General features: G+C 41.3%; 1 protein-coding gene across 1 annotated transcript in view; it reads left to right on the forward strand.

The window, feature by feature from the left end:
- The window catches only part of ATP1B3 (ATPase Na+/K+ transporting subunit beta 3), a 45,715-nt gene extending 26,783 nt beyond the window's left edge, over positions 1-18,932 (forward strand). Inside the window, exons 4-7 of the mRNA XM_006263321.4 lie at positions 8,796-8,983; positions 10,303-10,353; positions 13,650-13,736; positions 17,737-18,932. Of these exons, the coding sequence (XP_006263383.1) occupies positions 8,796-8,983; positions 10,303-10,353; positions 13,650-13,736; positions 17,737-17,907 (497 nt within the window). The 3' untranslated portion in view covers positions 17,908-18,932. The remainder of the gene's footprint in view (positions 1-8,795; positions 8,984-10,302; positions 10,354-13,649; positions 13,737-17,736) is intronic.
- Positions 18,933-19,213: the final 281 nt, after the last annotated feature.

Here is a 19,213-nt window from a genome sequence, read left to right on the forward strand (position 1 = left end):
TGCAATCAAAGTTGGAACATGGTGAGGGAAGGTAATGTCAGGTGAGGTGGATAAAGAAAGGGCAGTTACTGTAAGCTTGTTCAAGGTATTGACTGTATTGGCTTCTGTTTTTTAGGTAATATGGGCATACGAGTAGAGCTTAAGTTGAAAGAAAGTAAAGGCTGCTGAGTCAAGCACTCACTTCATGACATAGCAAAGATAAGATGTGTTTTGTGCCCGTTATGACACTTTATTGAATTACGTGACTTAATGTTTTTGTCACAGGATGACTGTTTTCTTCAGTGCACAGGAGGGGGGGCAGCGCTCACTTAATAAACACTACTTTGATGCTCTTGTTCCATGTTCTGAAGTGAGCTGGGTTTTTTTTCCCCCACTTTGAAGATAGTCTGTATTATTTGTCATGGTATCGATTTACAAATACTGTATTATTTTTTTTATTTTTGCAACATACCTGTCAAATGAAACCTTGGTACTTTGGTTGCAGATGGAGAGAGAGTAGCTATACAGACATTGATGTTACAAATATCTGCTAATTCTGTGTGCCCAGTTTGAAGTGCCTAAGACCAAACTCCCCTCTCCTGCTTCTGCCACAAATGAAGCTGGAGTTCCTCTTAAGTCTTTTCAATATACTACTTAATTTGTTCTCAGAGTAGATCATTTTTGCATGTAAATGAGCAGGTCCTTGCTAACCTTGCCTTATCCCAGTCTTATCTTTTTCCCCACTCTTTACTCCTCATCCCATTTTCTCTTGTCTTCGTCTATGTAGTCCTGTTGTCCTCCGCCCCCCTTTTTACCTCAGTGTTGACACCCACTTTTGCCCTTTCATTTTGTGTCAGTTTCTGGGCAATCAGTGCAAGGGTTCTGGCTTCTCACTGGAGAGCACCATGCTGCTTCTCCCCATTCCTACCCTACCTGCTTCTTGCCTTATATGATCTTTGTCTCTGCAATGGAGCAGTACTGTTTCACTACCCTCTCTTCCCATTTCCCTTCCTGGTCTCTGTCCCAGTGCCTTCCATACTCTAACTCCCAGTCACTTGCATCTTCCTTGCCTCGGGTCCTACTGTCTCAGCTGCTTCTCTTCCTTCTCCCTTTTTTTGTCCTGTCTGCAGCTGATTTGGGTTGTTGCTGCTTTCGTGCTTTGTGGGTCACCAGGGCCTTCTGAGACCATAATAAAGACAAGTTTCTTGTTTTCAGTTTTATTTTCCCAGGTTGGGATTTGTCATAACCCACAGCTGCAAGTGCAAGGAAAGTTCTGTTCTGCCCTGTATTATGATGCTCAGTGCAAACACAATCTGTGAGGCCTTTAATCACTTAAATCTGAGACATCTCAGTAGAGCACATGCAAACTAATTTTCAAAGCCTTTTAACTTGGCCAAATGTGTATGTGCCCATACTTCAAGTCCATGCTCTAAAGTTGGGTGCTTGCTCAGTCTCCTGCCCCAAAGGTTTAGCACCCAGCCCACTGCTGTTGATTCATTTTATTCTATGAATATTGAAAGTAAAGTGCAGAAAAGCCATTTGACAGGAACAGGGGTGAGAATCTGGGCCACTTTCTTGCAGGACAGTGCACATCTCACTCAAGACATGTTCTCTCTGGCTTGTTTTCATCCTGCCCAGTGGACCAACTTTAAAGGGACAGCTGGAAGGTGCTTTGGGCAATGTGTAACCTGGGGCCTAATGGCTAAGCACATTGCAGGGAAGGAGAAGATGCAACTTCATGGACCCTCTTGTTGTGGGAGACCTTAGAACTTGGGTTTTGCACTTGTTGAGGGAATAGCCTTACTTCTAAGTTACTGAACTAAAAGTGAGAGGGCCATTCCCCTGGTCTTACTAGGCATATCTTTTGGAGATCACACTCCTGGGGACTTTTATACAGATGTTTAACTGCACGCAAGGTCATGTGTGGCCATAGTGAAGCTTTATGAACATGCTTAGAACTGTAGCTGTGAATGGGGAGGGGGGAGGGAGTGGAGGACTGTGAGTACTGGAGAGCTTCAGAAGATAAACATATTGCTGTTCAAACTGTCCTGGCTGGATGTGATTGTTGTTTTTGTTTTGGTTTTGTTGTTGTTTTTTTTGGGGGGGGGCATGGGGGGAGCAGAGCCAGTTCACTTTCATAGCAAGTCCTTTGAACATCTGTCTGTTTGCTAGTTAGCTTTTTCTGCTGGGAGGAAGGTATTTTTTCTGTTACAGATGTAACACCTGTCCTACAGCATGATGCTTGTTGTAGTTTAATTTTTCAGACTCTTGGTGTTTCACAGAGCTCTTTCCATCCACTACATCTTAAAACCAAAAAAAAATAAAAAAATTACAACTTCTGTATATTTTAGTCCTGTGTTTTTTTTGTTTTGTTTTTGTTTTTGTTTTTTTGGAATACATTTTTTCATGATGAAACTTCTGAGCAGCACCAAAGCTTGAAGCATATTTCACAAAAAGAGGGTAGAAAACAATTTGTCACAGGAGCAGAAATTCTCAAAACTTCATAAAAACCATGTGTTTTATGGATCACTTTGTCTAATTTGCAATTGTAATATTCTTGTGGTAATTGCAACAGAAATACAGAACAAATGGCATCTGGCTGAGTGACAGCTCTATGGAAAAGGATCTAGGAGTCTTAGTGGATCACAGGCTCAATATGAGTTTGCAGTGTAATGCAGCCACAAAAAGCGTAAATCAAATTTTGGGGCTACATCAGTAGGAATATTCAGTGCAAGACATGAGGGTGATAGTGCCTCTCTACATGGTAGTCGGTAGTCCTAATCTAGAATAATTTGCAGTTTTGGGCTACACATTTTAAAAAAGAATGTGGAGAAATTAAGGTCCAGAAGAGGACAAAAATAATAAAAGGGATTGGAAGGCAAGCTATACATGGAGAGAGGCTGAAATAAATAATCATGTTACACTTATTTGAAGACTGCCATCATATTTCCTCTTAAATAACTGAAGGGTGCCAGAAAAATGAGGGAGAACACCTTTTCTCTTTAGCTGTTGAGAGCTGGAGAGGATGTGGACCAGTGGCTTGAAGTTGCAGCAAAGTATGTTTAGGTTGGTTATCAGGAAAAGCTGCTTCACTGAGGCAGTTGAATAGACTGCCTTCTCCAAGGATGGAGTTTCTGCAACTTCCAGTCTTCAGGAAGAGCTTGGATAAGCATTGGCCAGAGATAATCTGGGAGTAACTACGCCTACTCTCTACTATGGGTATTTCCCCTGATTCAGAGTTTGGCTGGATTTTAACTGGGGTGTCCTGCTAGGACTAAAACCTGGAGATTCCTAGTTAGATTGACCTGAGCGGAAGGGTAAGACATACTGGCCACATTTGGTACCAGGAAGGAATTTTACCCCCTAGTTAGACTGGCATTGACTGAGGGCTTTTTTTCCTTCTGTAGCACTGGACATGGCGGTCTTTAAATCGCTTGACCATATTTTAACAAGCCCTATAGTAGGATGACATTGTCCACTATTGTCCCCCTGCTTTACCTGTGGCAAGTTCAGATGATGTGCTTTATGGTTGTGTGACAGGGTTACGCGGGTAGTTGTAGCAATACATTAGGCAAAGATTTGGTTTGGTTGGGATTGATTCTGCCTCAGTCAGGAATTTAAACTATGTGACCTCCAGAGGTCCCTTCCAGTCTTACTTTTCTGTGGTCTCTATGATAGCAATTGCTTACATATAAATATAGAATCATATAAAATTAGGGTTGGAAGGGACCTCTGGAGGTCATCTAGCCTAACCTGACCCCCCTGCTCAACTCGGGACCATCACTAACTAGATCATCCCAGCCAAGGTTTTGTGTAGCCAGGTCTTGAAAACTTCCAAGGGTGGAGATTCCACAACCTCTCTGGGTAAACCTATTCCAGTGTTTTTACTACCCTCCTAGTGAGAAAAATCTTCCTAATATCTAGCCTAACTTCCCTTGCTGCAACTTGACTGTTGCCTCTTGTTCTGTCATCTGTCACCACTGAGAACAGTTTAGTTTCATTCTCTTTGGAACCCCACTTCAGGTAGTTAAAGGCTGCTATTAAATCCCCTCTGTCTTCTCTAAACTAAATATTCTAACTAATGGAGCGGAATAATCACTTCCCTTGACCTGCTGGCAGCACACCTACCAATGCAGTCCAGTATGCTATTAGCCTTTGTAACAAGGGCGCACTGAGATAAATGATCATATAGTTTGTCACCCTTAGTACTGTAAGTTCTGTAAGAAGGTAATAGTGATCACTTACTCTTCCACTCTTCCCATTTTGTTTTGTCCCTTCATCAGTTGTATTTACTCACACCTTTTTTCCCCTACTTGATTCCTTTTTCCCCATCCCTTCTTACTTGCTGATAGTTGGCTCTGTTCTGTCTCCACTTCCTTGGCCATAGGCAGCAAGCAGAAACTCAGTAGTGTGCAGTACCTCTACTGGTTGCAGCACTTAAAGACAATATATTTTCTTTTATTAGCTGGTGTTAGGATGTTTTGATAATTCTTGCAAAGATCTTTCTCAAATTTATTTTGGTTCAACTCTATTTCTAGCTCTGTGACTCCCTAGAGGTTCTCCTTTGCACTATGGGTTTCTTTTTCTTTGATGGCAGAGGCAAAAACTGTAGGCTTTGAACTGTACTCTTGTTGTGGCAGCATATATTTATAAAAATGTACAAAGGACTTGTAGCTATAGGAAAGAAATCCAAAGGAGTTGAATGGCATCTTGGGATACCTTATGCTGAGTTCTTGTCACTGAGAACTTGGACTCATTCTCTGTGATGGTAGTCAATGTTCCCTCTAAGGAGTAGCGGCCCGTGAGCACACCACCTCAGTCTGGTGTGGAACACTTATCACTAGGGCCTGGAGGCCAGAGGCTGGGGCGGGGGGCAGGTGCGGGCTCTGCGGAAGTGCTCCACTCCCCAGCCCTGTTGCGGGGGAGCGGAGCGCTTCCCTGGAGCCAGCGGAGCCCACGCCAGGCTCCTGCCCCAACCTCTCCTGGTGCATGGCCACACTTTAAGTTGCGTGCAGCTGCGCACACGCACACCTTAGAGGGAGCTTTGATGGTAGTCGGCTGGTTTATCAGAGGCAATGTTTTCTCAAGCTTAAACTCAAGGCATGCCTAGGAAAATAGTAGTTGTTGGCTTACTCCTTAATTTTCCATATGCAAAAAATAGATCAGTTCTTTTTTGCTGTAGAGACCTCAGACCCCAACAGGTCAGAATGTTTTTAACACTATGAATTCCTATTTTAAAGTCTATTAGGTTATCTAGTGAATTGTGTAGGTATTTGCACGCCTAACAGTGCTAATATTTTATTGCACCTTTACAAGAATGTCATGGCACCTTGGTTAAGAATTGCTTATCTAGGGAGCTCCTGGTGCTAAGAATTCTGCATACTGTGTCCTACCAGTGAGGAATAATTTGAGGGACTTCTTTGTGTCAGGGTTGGGCTAAGGACCCAAGAGTCCTAAAAGGCTCTTTCTCCTAGTACATGATAGTTCCAGGAGAGAGACTTGCTGGTCTTAAAGACTTTTTTAATACCTCTTCCTTGTGTTAGAATGAAACTTTCATAATGGTGTTTCCTTGCTATCAGGGTAACCTTTGACAGATTGGTTTGTACGCTTCTTTAATCTTTATCAACTGCAGCAGTAGTTTATTTTATTTTGTTTTATTTTTACAGTTTGGTTACCATTTAGGCCTCCTCACTTAAGTTTCTCCTTTGTCAGTTACTCGGAGTCAGATTCCGTAACATGGAGGTCTTGACCTATGCTTGAATCTTGCAGTCTTTTATTTTGAGCTGCCCGGTCCCAGTGTCTTTGCGCAAATGTAACTATTCAGTCACAAGTTTTAATGGCAAGAAGTAAGTGTTGGTTGAGACTGTGTTCACATCTGACAACATTAAGACATGCAAAGCTATAGCATATATCCAACCTCGGGGAAACTTTTTGTAAATTTCTGTGACTTGTATGCAGAAATACATGCATCTTTCAAAATCTGGTTACATGGTCACCAATTTTAGATATTGCTTCTAGAGCATTTCATATTTTCAGCAATTCAGCAGGTTAGAGGCTATTGATATATTTCTGTTTTCTACAGTGTCTCCTTTTTGCCAGTAGTTGTGCTAGTCTTCTAAAGCATATGAGAACTGCATTTTTTCTGTCGCCAGTGGGGTCAAGTCCTAGGAAGAGTTTTTTGTATCTTGTGATTTTATCTGCTTCTACAAGACAGTAGTTGCAAGACTTGTACCATAACATGGGGACAAAACTACATCTGCTCAGGGTACACCTGTTTTTTTTTTTTTGAGTGGTGGTGAAGATGGCACATTGCTTATTTGTAGATAAGCTTTTTGTGACCATCTGATTTATGTACTTTACTTTCTCTTAGGTTTTTCTGCTTTCAGTGCACATCTGACAGTACTGATATTGTGATTTGAAATGAAGGGGCTTGGGAAGTAATTTGAAGTCCAACTTAATACATGTAAATTGCTGACTCTGCCTGTTAATAACAATACACCTCAAGATAGGTTTTGCTACTGTGCATATCTGAAAAATTATTTTCTTATTTTCAAGCTGAAAGCTTTATAAATTTATATTGGTTTTTTTAGGCTGTGCTTTATGTAAAATTGTTCATCCTAACATTATCTTGCAAAAATATCAAAAGCAATGAGAATAAATAAGATTTAAAGTACGTTTTTTTTTCCTTGTTTCCTCAGTTGGAAATTAGGGCTGTGGTTGTGCTAGACTTTGATTTTTAATCCCCCACTCCCTAGAGGCACCCTTCATTTCAGTGTTAAGTTACCTGTATTCTTTTATTTTAAAGTTTTTTGTTTTGCTTATACTGTTAGAAATTTGGGGCAGAGAAGCCCCATTGCATGCTTATTCAATTTCACTACTTTACATGCAGCCCTTTTTCTATCTTGCTTATAAAGAGAGGGTAGAAAGCTTGTAAAAAGGTTGCAGTATATTCTGGAAACAAATATAATACGCTATTCTTGAAGTCCACTGTAGTTCAGATTTGCTATTGAACTAACAAAACCAAATTTTAATTTGCCTTTTAAGTCAGCAGTAAATATGCTGGCTCATGAGGTGGGCGGACCTCAACCAGATGTCGTCTAATACCACAGAGAACTGTAAAGTGCTCCATATGGGGAGAGAGAATCCACAACACACTTGCAGGCTCAGCAGTGCTACACTTGCTAGCACCACATATGAATGAGATCTGGGTTTTGTGATAGACAACAAAATGAACATGAGCCTCCATGTGATGCTGTAGCTGGCAGAGCTAATCAAACACTGGCATGCATCTACCAAGGCATCTCAAGCAAGGCTGTGTCATCCTCCCTCTCTACTTGGCCTTGGTGAGATCACAGGTGGAGTTCTTTGTCCAGTTCTGGATGCTGCACTTCAGGAAGGATGGTGGAGAAGCTCGAGAGGGCCACACGCATGATGAGAGGCCTAGAGTCCAGGTCCTATGAGGAGAGGCTGAAAGACTTGGGACTGTTTAGCCTGGAGAAGAGAAGACTCAGAGGGGACTTGGTGGCAGCCTAAAAATGTATCAAGGGCATACATCAGGGCCTGGGGGAGCATCTGTTCATTATGACCTCCCAGGGGAGGACAAGAAATAATGGGCACAAGCTGATTTGAGGATTGCTTCAGGCTAGACATAAGGGAAAAACTTCTTTACAAGTTTCATAGTAGCTAGGGTCAGGAGGGACCTGGATGTACTGGGGAGAAAAGGGCTCTACCTGTTTGTTGATCTCCCCTGATGAGTTTGTAGGCAGCCACCAGGTCCCTCCTCAGCCTCTTCTTGCTGAGGCTGAACAGGTTCAGGTCCCTCGGTCTCTCCTAATAGGGCCTCTGCTGCCCTCTCACCAAGTGGGTGGCCCTCCTCTGAACCCTCTCCGGGCTGGCCACATCCCTTTTGAAGTGCGGCGCCCAGTACTGGATGCAGTACTCAAACTGCGGCCTGACCGAAGCCGCATAGAAGAGGAGTATCGCCTCTCTGGACCAGCTTGAGATGCACCTTTGGATGCATGGCAAGGTATGGCTGATCTTGCTGGCTGCAGTCTGGCATTGGCGACTCATGTTCATCTTGGAGTCAATAATGACAAGATCCCTTTCCGCCTCTGTGCTTTCAAGAAGGGAACTCCCCAGCCTGTATGTATGCTGTGGATTCCTTCTCCCAAGGTGCAGCAGCCTACATTTGTCTACACTGAACCCCATCTGATTTTCGTCTGCCCACTTTTATAGCCTGTCTAAATCTATTTGCAGCCTCTCTCCCCTTTCAAGTGTGTTCACCTCGCCCCATATCTTAGTGTCATCAGCAAACTTGGACAGCATGCTTTCCACCCCCTCATCCAAGTTGCTGATGAAGATGTTAAACAGTGCGGGCCTGAGGACCGAGCCCTGGGGTACCCCCACTGCTTGCATCTTGCCAGGTTGAGTACAACCTGTCCACCACTACTCTGGGTGCACCCCATCAGCCAATTTTTTTACCCATCCAACTGCGTAGGCATCAATGTGTAGTTGAGTGCTGAGGGTTTGGAACAGGCTCCCCTCAGAGGTGGTAGTCATCCACCCTGGTGATCTTCAAAATGCATCTTGACACCCATCTTGCTGGGGTCACCTGATCCCAGCAGTCTTTCCTGCCCACATGCATGGGTGCTGGACCCAGTGATCTGTAAGGTCCCTTCCAGCCCCTAACAACTATGAAACTATGTAGTGTTTTGTACATTGAAGCTAATACAGTCTTAAGACCTTGAAGTAGCTTGTTGTTTGGCATTTTGTTTCTGTAGAATATATAACTTTTATTTATTTATTTTTTTAAATAGCATATAATGACTCAAAACAATCCAGAAACATAGTATGTGCTTCAGGACAACCATTTGAGCAGAAGGAGGATCTTGGTAAAAAGGCATGTCGATTTAATCGTACTCAGCTTGGACCATGCTCTGGACTTGAAGATGACAATTTTGGCTATGCTAAAGGAACTCCATGTGTACTTGTGAAAATGAATAGAGTAAGTGCATAGACTGGTTGTCTCAAGTTTTAAATTTTACTTTCCCCACATATTTAAAAAAACGAAACAAAAACCTACTGCTGAGAATGGCCAGATTCCCTCTCCTGTCTGTTTATTGCAATATTTCTGTATTATGAAGTATATGTCATTTACTAAAATAACTGAATTGGAGGATAGACAGGTGCTTATGAAGTTCTTAAATCCCTAATTCTTTGTTTGCCATAGTCAAAATTCCTGAAATCCCAGGATGGTGCTATGCCCACTGTTCTTTCTAGCAGGCTTTACAAAAGCTCAAAGTTAAATATACAATTTGTGTACAATACTAAAATGCATTTGAGTCGGGGATATGTAATAGTATATACTTAAACTCTTAAATTGTGTTGAATACCAAGTAGGTAGGTAAACGGGTATTTTACTTGCCAGTAATTGAATGCATACGTCATAGTTGGTTGTGTTTTTATGTACCCCGTGGATTAACTTATAGCATTACATGCATAATTTGAAGTAAAGAGTTCCTGGTAACTGTGGCTATTAGACCTATTTCGAGGAATAGTTGTGTATTTTGGATATTGCTTCTAATCTTGTTTAAAATGGGACTCTCGTTCAACAAATTTGTGTGTATTCTATTATTTTCTTTAACAAGAAAATAGGGGTTTCAGGTTTTTGGTTTGTTTTTTTTTTTTTTGTTTTGTGTTTTTTTTGCTGCTGCTGTTTTTTCTTCTGTAGGACCAATACAATTTAAAGAGTAGACAGAGAATTCAATTTCTCATCACGCTTCATCAGAATTCTTTACTAAGTTATAAACCAGGGGTGGGCAAAATGTGTCCTCGGGGCCGGATGCGGCCTGCCAGGTCATTCTATCCAGCCCACAGGGACCCTAAAAAAAATTAGAAAATTAATATTTATCTGCCCCTGGCTGCCTATCACGTGGCCCTCCATAGCTTGCCAAAACAGTAAACGGCCCTCCGCCCAAAATAATTGTCCACCCCTGTTTTAAACAGTTGCACTTTTGCCTGCCCATCTACAGTAAATGGCACAGCATAAGTGAAATGGAGGGTCTGATTTAACCTCCAAGAATCTTTTGGCACTATTTTAGTTGGGGGAAAATGCAATTTTGTGGTCGTGAATTTTACAGGGGCTGCAGAGCTGGAATTTGGTGACTGCTTTGTGTATAAACTGAGCACAGCTAATAAAGATGTTCAGATATATACACATTACACAATAATACTATTTATCACACTGCAAATATATTCAGCTTACATAACTGAAACAGGGCAGGTTTCCATAAACAAATTTTTTTTTTCCTTTCTGTGTTTCAGATAATCGGATTGAAGCCCGAAGGAGAACCATATATACAGTGCTTTTCTAAGGTGAGTTTGGAACACAAGATAAGTATATGGTTACTTTTTTCCCTTCCTTTTCAAAAAGGAGCGAAAAGCATAAATGCTGAAAATAAAAATCATGGATTTTTTCTTAAAAACTCAAGTCCTCCCTTTTGATTTCTTTTATTGGATGTGTTTGTATGTGTAGGTTAGCATTTTAGTATATTTAATATATTTTTCATAAAGAGACTGCTTGTTCAAAAAGGTTCCTGTTTGTGTTTCATGGCATTAAGACTTGATAGAGCTCTTTGATTTTTCAGATTAAAGCAGAGAACAAAAGCATACATATAACTTGCCATTAACATTTCAGTTTTTGTATTTTACTGTAGTGCAAGTTGAATTTTGTTTTCCCATTTCATAACCAATATTTTATTTTTTTTTCTGCATGCTGCGTCTTAGTTATATAAATGATGGGTAAGATACATTTGCAGTGTGGAGTTTCAGAATTAATTTTCAGAATAACATTCTTCTTAAAGTATGAGAACTTTATAAAATCAAATCCATTTAAGTTTACTGCATGCCTTCAGATGTGTTCCAAGTGTTTACTTCATACAGGACAAGTCCTTGATTTATTTAGCTGTTGTATATTTATGATGACAGCAACTGCTAACTACATTGCACTCCTTTTATCCATTAGATTTCTTTCCAAAAATGTCCACCTACCTACCAGTTTCCTAAGCTTCTTTGAGGTCTATTTTTTAAAAATCTTATTCTGTAGTTCCCTTTTCTTTAGTGTGCTTTAGAAAAACTGCTGCTGTTAATGTATGTGTAAAAGCCATTTGAAGGGGTGTCTGTGGGGTCATCTGCTTTTTTAATGAGACCACCACCTCTTTTGACCTAATGGCATATTGTATTTTCCCTCCTACTGTCAGGGACAGCTAACAGCCTATTTTGTAGGTATCCACTGTCTTTATCCAGTAATCTTTTTGAGGTAATAACGTTTCTTAATGCTAGATGTGAGTTCTTAATGGGGAGAGTTTTAGTACCAGGGCATGCATATTGTAGAACTGGAAGGGAGCTATAAGTTCATCAAGTCAAGTCCCCTGCCATGGACAGGAAGTTATTGGGCTCAGACAAGCTCAACAAGGTGCCTGTCCAGCCTCCTCTTGAACACCTCCAAGGATGGTGACTGCGCCGCCTCTGCTGGGAGTGTTACAGATTCTGTTGACCCTTACAGAAAAGAAGTTCTTCCTTAAATCTTTTTAAGTTTTATGGATAAAACTTCTAATTGTTCTGCCTTTTTTTTTTCTAGTTTTGTAAACATTACTCTTCCTTAGATATACAGAAGATTGCACAACTGTATATGAGACTTGTAATTGGCAAAGAGAGAATTTTATTTTTGAAGCCATTTACGTTAGATTTATATACTGCCCTTCCCAACAAAGTTTTGGGGCAGATTACAGTAAGAAGAAAAATTAATTCATAAAACCAGACTCAATACTAAAATAAGATGTATAACAAAGACACATAACCAGTACCCCAACTTAGCTTTGCTTCTTAAATGTCTGTCCAGATAAAAAGGTTGTACAGTACTTCCAGAAGATGTGCCAGAGCTGAAGAGTGTCTATCAGTAGAGGTGGGGGGCATGCACAGATGCACACACTCTCCCCTTCTGTTGCCAGTTGTGAAGGGAGCCCCAGAGCTGTTGCAGCTATACAAGTTACTACAGGAGCTTCCCGTCTTTCTTCTTTCCACTTCCCTGCTGTTTTTCCTGTTAGCCAGGAGCAATTGCTAGGAGGAGGAACACACCCCCTGCTACCACTGTTGACACAAGCAAGTGGGGAGCCTGAGAGCCCCCCTCTGCCCTGCTCCAGCTATAGGCAGCTGTCTGGGAAGCTGAGTTTATCCAGGTGCAGCAGCAGCAGCAACACTTGGGTTCCTCCTTATACCTGCTCCTGGACAGCGGGAAACACCAGGGGGGAGGAGGGGGCTGTGGGGAGTTAGCCAGGCATGGAGCTGGGACTGGAAGGAGAAACTTGTGTGCCACTGCTGTTGCTGGTGCTGGCTGAGCCTGACTCATTGACATCTGTGGCTGGAGTGGGCCAGAAGTGGCTTTGGGGCTGGGACTTCCCCATATCTGGGTCACCAAGGAACAGTGGCAGCGGCGACAGGGATTCCCTTCCTGCGCACGCGTGTACACCCCCTGCCCCTCCCCCCCAGCCTTCAAGTGCCTGATCCCTGTCTGGCTCCCTGTCCCCTGTTAGCCCAGGGGATTAGCTACTCCTCGCTCTTATCCATCTCATGGTCTGAGGAGTGGTGTGGCACACTACTACCCCTTTTGGAAATTCTGGGTCTGCCTCAAACTGCTAAGGATGATTCACTTGTCAAAAACACATGGGAAATTGGTGTGCTGATAGTACTTGCAGGAAGTTGCTCTCAGCTGACTGTAGGGGTCGAGATGGAGCCTAAAGGAAAAGGTAGTCCTTTAAATATGTACATAGGGCCTCTTAAGTCAAGACCAGCACCTTGAATTGCACCCAGAATACTGTTTGAAGTTACTGCAGACTCTGGAGCATTGAGTGATTTATGCAGGTGTCAACTTATCCCCATGAGAAGATGGGACACTGCACTCTGCACCAGTTGCAACTACCAGATGGCCCATGTGTAGAACACGTTGCAGTAGCCTACCCTTGAGGCTACAAAAACATGTATGATGGTGGCCATATGAGAATCTGAAAGAAGGGGTTGTAGCCTTCTTGCTGAATAGACTTGGTTAAAGGTGCTTCTAGCCACTGCTGCTGCTTGAAGATCCAGGTGCAGTGAAGGATCCAGGAGCACACCAATGCTGCAAACCTGAGACAAGGAGAGGCAAGTTCCATCACAGATGGTCCCAGTCTCCCCCTGTCCTTCCCCCTCCCCCACAGTTATGAGGTGTGTCCACCACCAGCCTCACTGTCTTGTCTGGATTCAGCTTCAGTTAGTTCATTCTAATGGAATCCCAGTTGCAGCCAGGCACCAGGTAAGGACTGAGACTGCAGAGCCTTGGTCAGATAAGACAAAAAGAAAGCTGGCTGGGGTGTCAGCACAGTAGACAGCCTCTTGAAGAATAAGGGCTGGACAGTCACAGACTTAAGAATATTTGGCATGCTGTCCTCCTGAAGTGAAGCATTGACAACCCCTGCCAGCAGTGGCCCCACTCTCTCCTGCCTGCCTTTTACCAGCTATTGTAGTACTACAGTAATCAAATATTGGTTTTGCACCTAATCATTAGATAATTAAAACAAATCTAAAAAAAATTATTAATAAAACATATCTGTTGATTCTAATGTTCTCTTCAACCATAGGAAGAAGGCAAGGTTCAGATAACTTATTTTCCTGCTGGGGGTACAATTGACTTAATGTATTTCCCATACTATGGAAAAAAGCTGCATGTGAGTATTTTAACTGATCCTTCTATTTTGTGTATTGTTACCACATTTTTAGATTGGTTCATTTTATAGTGTTCAGGTTTGGAATTTACAGTGAAGTATACATGTATAATATTCCATATGCAGATATTTTATGCAACTTGGTAAGACCTTGGGTTCAATTTTTCCAGGCACAGGTGAATAACTTGAGCTTTATTACCTTAAGATAAGCCATGTTTTTTTTCTAATGTAATTTCAGTGTACTCACTGTACTCAATGTACAGTGTACTTGCTGTTTTACTAGGCATCCTTTGGACATAAAAGCAGGTATTCCACATAGGCCAGCTTACCTTTTTTAATAATTAGTAACTAGTTACTGCCATTGTGCCCATACACAGTATAGTTAATAACTGTGTTAAATGTAAGTCTTTGGTTTACATCTCAGCTTGTACATTGTTTTAACTTAGATTGGTTCAGCACATACATTCTCTATTTATTCTGTCCCTTGAAGCACTGTGAGAGCTGTGTAGATATTTTTGTATAATTTGCTGATATGCTGTTTCATACTAAATGTACGCAGACAAACAGTGTTACAGTTTTGGAAATGCTGCTGTGTAGACTCGGTGAACAGGCTTATTTAAAAGGAACCCACTTTTTGAATGATTACAACATTTTAGTTAAAGGCTGTAGGGCCATAGGGTTTTCCCTTTAGAAATCTGTCACAATTCCTTCCATAAACTCACCAACCTCCAGTTTAAAACTAGTTAGGATGTTTTCTGTACTGATGTTGGTGGGCTGTTCCAGAATCCCCTGTGGTTAGAAACCTGATTACCAACCTAAAATTATTTTTGGTTGGTTTGTACTTTTAAGAAGCTGTTGTTTATCTTGCTGTACTTACAGAGTACAATATTTTGCTAGCCTTAATAAGCCAAGTTCTCCTATAATGTCCATTCACCTGATCACCCTACTAGCCCTTCTGTGCCCTTACTTTTGCCTGAGTTCATGTACCTTGAACAGTGGAGAAGCAGAAGTGGATGTGGTATTTCATCTAAGGCCCTTCCAATACTACTTCTGGTGGCATTATTAGTATTTCCCCATCTCTGCTTGAAATGCTTTGACAAATGCATCCTAAGATTGCAGCTATGAAAATAGCAAATTTGTCAGTGTGGTGGTTCATGTCATTATGTAATCAACTGGTACACCCAGGTCCTTCTCCTTTATTATTTCCAACTTTTGAGCTCCAACTTTACAGTAAAAATCAATGGTGGTTCTAAATATATGGCTTTGCATTTCATACTACTGAATTTCATCCTGTTCTTATTCCAGTCTTTAAGGTCAGTCAGTTCTTTTCTGTAAGATGCATCAATCCTCACATCTGCTGATTAAATTTCCCAGCTTTGTACCATCAAGTTAATTAACATGTTCTTTTTTTGTACCAACTGAATGAAAATACCACTAGTATCCTGCCTCTGCCCAATAAGCACAACCTGTTTTTTGTGCCTTGCATTGGTTTCTTGCCCACCTTACATTTCTAATAGTCATATTTTTTTCCAATTTAACTACAACTTTCTGTGTGGTACTAGTTTACTTGTTGTCGAATGTATTAGATTTACTGCTCTGATCTGCTGGTGGGGCAGCTCCCCTGCAGCTCTTTCCAAGCTGTGTGCCTTGATTGCCTGATTGGGGCATGGGGCTGGGACCTGCTCCTGACAGGGATGGGACCTGCTCCTGACAGGGACGGGACCTGGGCTGCCCAGGTAAGTCTGCATGTGCAGCCTGGAGCTGGCTAGGGACTGCCCAAAATGGGACAGTCCCCAGCCACCTCCAGGCTGCATGTGCAGACCTCCCTGTGCAGCCCAGGGCTAGCTGGAACTGTCCTGGTCATGGGCAGCAGGTCCCAGCCAGCTCCAGGCTAGATGGGGAACTCTTCTTGTGCAGGGAGCTCCCAGCCCCCACTCTGTGCTCATGGAGCAGGGGCTGGGAGAGTGTTTAGAATCGTAGAAAATTAGAGTTGGAAAGGACCTCAAAAGGCACGGGGTTTTCCACTGCGGCTTTGTCTAGCTGGGCCTTATAAACCTCAAAAAGATGGAGATTCCACCGCCTCACTAGGTAACCTGTTCCAGTGCTTCCTCACATTCATAGTGAGAGGTTTTTCCTAATATCCAACCTAAACCTCCCCTGCTGCCACTTGAGACCATTGCTCTCTTTTCTGTCATCTGTCACCACTGAGAAGAGTCTTGTTCCATCCTTTTTTAAACCACCATTCAGGTAGTTAAGGGCTGCTATCAAATCCTCTGTCTGTCTTCTCTTCTGCCAACTAAATAAACCTAGTTCCCTCTGCCTCTCCGCATAAGTCATATGCCCCAGCCTCTGAACCATTTTCATTGCCCTCTGCTAGACTGTCTCCAACTTGTCTGCACCCTTTCTATAATGGGGAGGTAACCATCTCTCCCAGTCTCCACTCCTTGATTGCAGAACAGGGGCTGCGAGCTCCATGCTGCTGGGGTCAGGGGACATAGTCCCCATCTGGGTTTCTGTGGTGGAGCCCACCCTGGCAGCAGGCAGCTCCCAGGGGCAGGGAGCAATCTCCTGGCCCCTGCTGCCTGGTGGACCGGGAGCAAATATGTTCCCTTTTGGCCTTCTATGCGTGCTGTACTGCGCAGTAATTTCTCCTGAGTAAACTTTCTATTTGTATTTACAGCTAGCACATTTACTGAATTTATTAGAGCAAATTGCTGTGCAGTGAGCGTCTACATGTGTAGACAGTGATGCTTACTGTGCAGTAATTTGCTCTAATCTTGAGAAACATGCATACACAAGACTTTCCCACTGTTTGCTAGATTTAGCTGCAGAATTTGTTGCAGTAATTGAGTTGGTAGTCTTCCTCAGGCCACCACCTTTTAAGGGATTAATTGCTTTGCAGACTTCTAAAAATGTATTTCTGTACCTCCTAACTACCCACCTTTTTGAAAGTGTCTTAAGTTGTTCACCCAAAAATGGATGCACTTGGCTACTAGTAACTTCTGAAATAACCAACATGGATCTATATAAGCACTGATAACAACAGCATGTGTGTAAAATATGGGTTTATTAAACTGACCCTAAAGCTGTTAAAATCAGTTTTTTGCTAGGCAAATCTATAACAAATCTTAAAACTGTTCTCTGAAAGTTGTATATATGCTACTTAATAGTTCCAGATTTGCAATTTGATTTGCAATATGATTTTAGTGCAACTAAAAATAATCCAACTAAAAAATAATATTGCAATATTTCTTCCCGTATTTTAACTTTGACAGTAGGAATTGATTAAATTATAGCTTCTCTAAAGAATAACCAATGTAAAGTCAGAAGGGACCAATGTAAAGGCAGAATGCAAAGTCAGCACCTTTGGGAGGATTCTACCAAAAACTAGCTTACTGATTCTTTGGAAAGAATGATTCCTAGTTAATAAGTTCCTGAAGTCAAAGTCTAAAAAATGTAAATGTTAGCTCCACCATAGGCCTTTAAGCATACCATTGAAAAATTAATAAGACTAATGGATGTACATAAAGAAAAGTTGAAGGACAAAAGGGAAACTGTTGCTACATTCAAGTTTTAAGAAGCTACTTTTTAAAGAAGTATCTATCTCTTTAAGAAAAATAGACTTTAGATGCAAGTGAAGCAAATATAATTTTTTTTGAGTTTACACAGAGGCTTAGATTTTCAAAGACATGGAAGACAGAAAAGCTTATCCTATTCATTCTGTAGAAACAGGTACCTAATTCCCATTTGCCCCTTCAAAATCTTCTCTGTTACTTTTTATGCAGAATTAGTCAGTTGATCATTAGCCTGAAGAACTTAAACCAAATTATCTCATTCTTATACAAATCGTAACTGAATTACTTGGCATAAGTTTTGTAGAACTTGGTCCCTTTTGTTTGGTCCAATACTTTAGTTGGTGGAATGGTATTGTAATCTTAATTGTTATGTTTGGCAATGAGCTTAGCATCTAAAACCTGTTTTTCCCCATCTCTCTGTTTACCAGGCTCATTATCTACAGCCACTAGTGGCTGTTCAGCTAGCAATTAACTCCAACAGTACCAAAGAAGAAATAACAATTGAGTGTAAGATCCTGGGCTCACCCAATTTAAAAAATGAAGATGACCGTGACAAGTTTCTGGGACGAATTTCCTTCAAAGTTCAGATGTCTGAATAGCAGTCAGAAAATCACCATAAAGTAAATATTATGTTGTCTGTCTGGGTTTTTTAGTTTGTTTGGTTTTTTTGTTTTTTGTTGGTTGGTTGGGTGTTTTTTTGGTTTTGTTTTTTCTATCAGCAGGACCTGCCATTTTAGGATTTAAGATCACCTTGAAGAATTTTGGGGTGGCATGTGGCATTCAGGGTAGCATAATAATGTGCTTCCAAACTGCATTTAAAATCCCACGTAAAATAACTGTAGTCCAGGCTTCTGTTTGCCTCATTGAACCAGTGTACAGACCATACTTATGCCATATTAGGAACCTGTAAATAGCTAATTCCAAACATGTAATAATGGTGGTCTTTCTCCTATTTTAAAATATGGTTTTATCCCCAAGTGAGTGTCTCAAGCTTATGTGCTATGCTATGTAAATATTGTACTGATTTAACACTGGTTTAACTGTCATATATGAATGCTGACACACGTTTAGGGATAAGTAATAAGAATAAATGGTATCTGACCAAGATAAAGAAAAGAAAACCACAAAACTTTGCAAGAATTGTGTGTATGTATGTGGAAATGCCTTAAGTTCTGTATTGGGTGGGTGGGGGGAATGGAAATAAAGTGGATTTTAAAAGTGTTGGTTTGGATTTTTGAAATTATTTAAGTGCTCAACTAGTCTGTCTTGTGCTGTCACTGTGCAGGTATTGTGTATACATGTAATATTTGGTCTTCTAGTTGAGGAATTGAATCTCACCATATTGTTAGTTGCTTGCAGTATGTGGAGCACATATAAAACCTAGACAATGTCATTTTAAAACTTTTAGTTCAAAACTATCTGTATGAAACAATTTCCTTTAAAATTGTTAATGGCGTAGTGTCCTGGTAACAGTTGTACTTCAGAGCTGCTTGAAAGAAATGGTCTCATTGTAAGAGTAGGTTTTACTTTTCCAATAAAAAATTTTAAATTCCCCAAGGGGAAGAACTTTAGATTAAAAATAAAATGAGAATTGTCTTGATTAAACATTCCTTTATTTAATTTATGCTTTGTTTCCTTGCATCATTTCTACCACTTCTGGTATTTTCTTCCTCATTGAGTTTTGTGCATGCTTTCTCATCCATCTTTTGAGAAACTTGCTTTTGCCCACCTTCCTACCTTAAAACTGCCCAACAGTTTGTAAATAGACCAACTTTTCTCAACATGGCTGCTTATGCTAAAGCAGTTTGCAGCCGTTTAGACTTCTTATTAATTCCAAATGCTGCAGTCTTTCTGATGCATGATCAGTGCTACTTTCCCCTAATTGTTTTTGTAGGCTTTAATCAT

Source organism: Alligator mississippiensis, chromosome 7 (assembly GCF_030867095.1).
Source record: "Alligator mississippiensis isolate rAllMis1 chromosome 7, rAllMis1, whole genome shotgun sequence".
In the NCBI taxonomy this organism is placed as follows: Eukaryota; Metazoa; Chordata; order Crocodylia; family Alligatoridae; genus Alligator; species Alligator mississippiensis.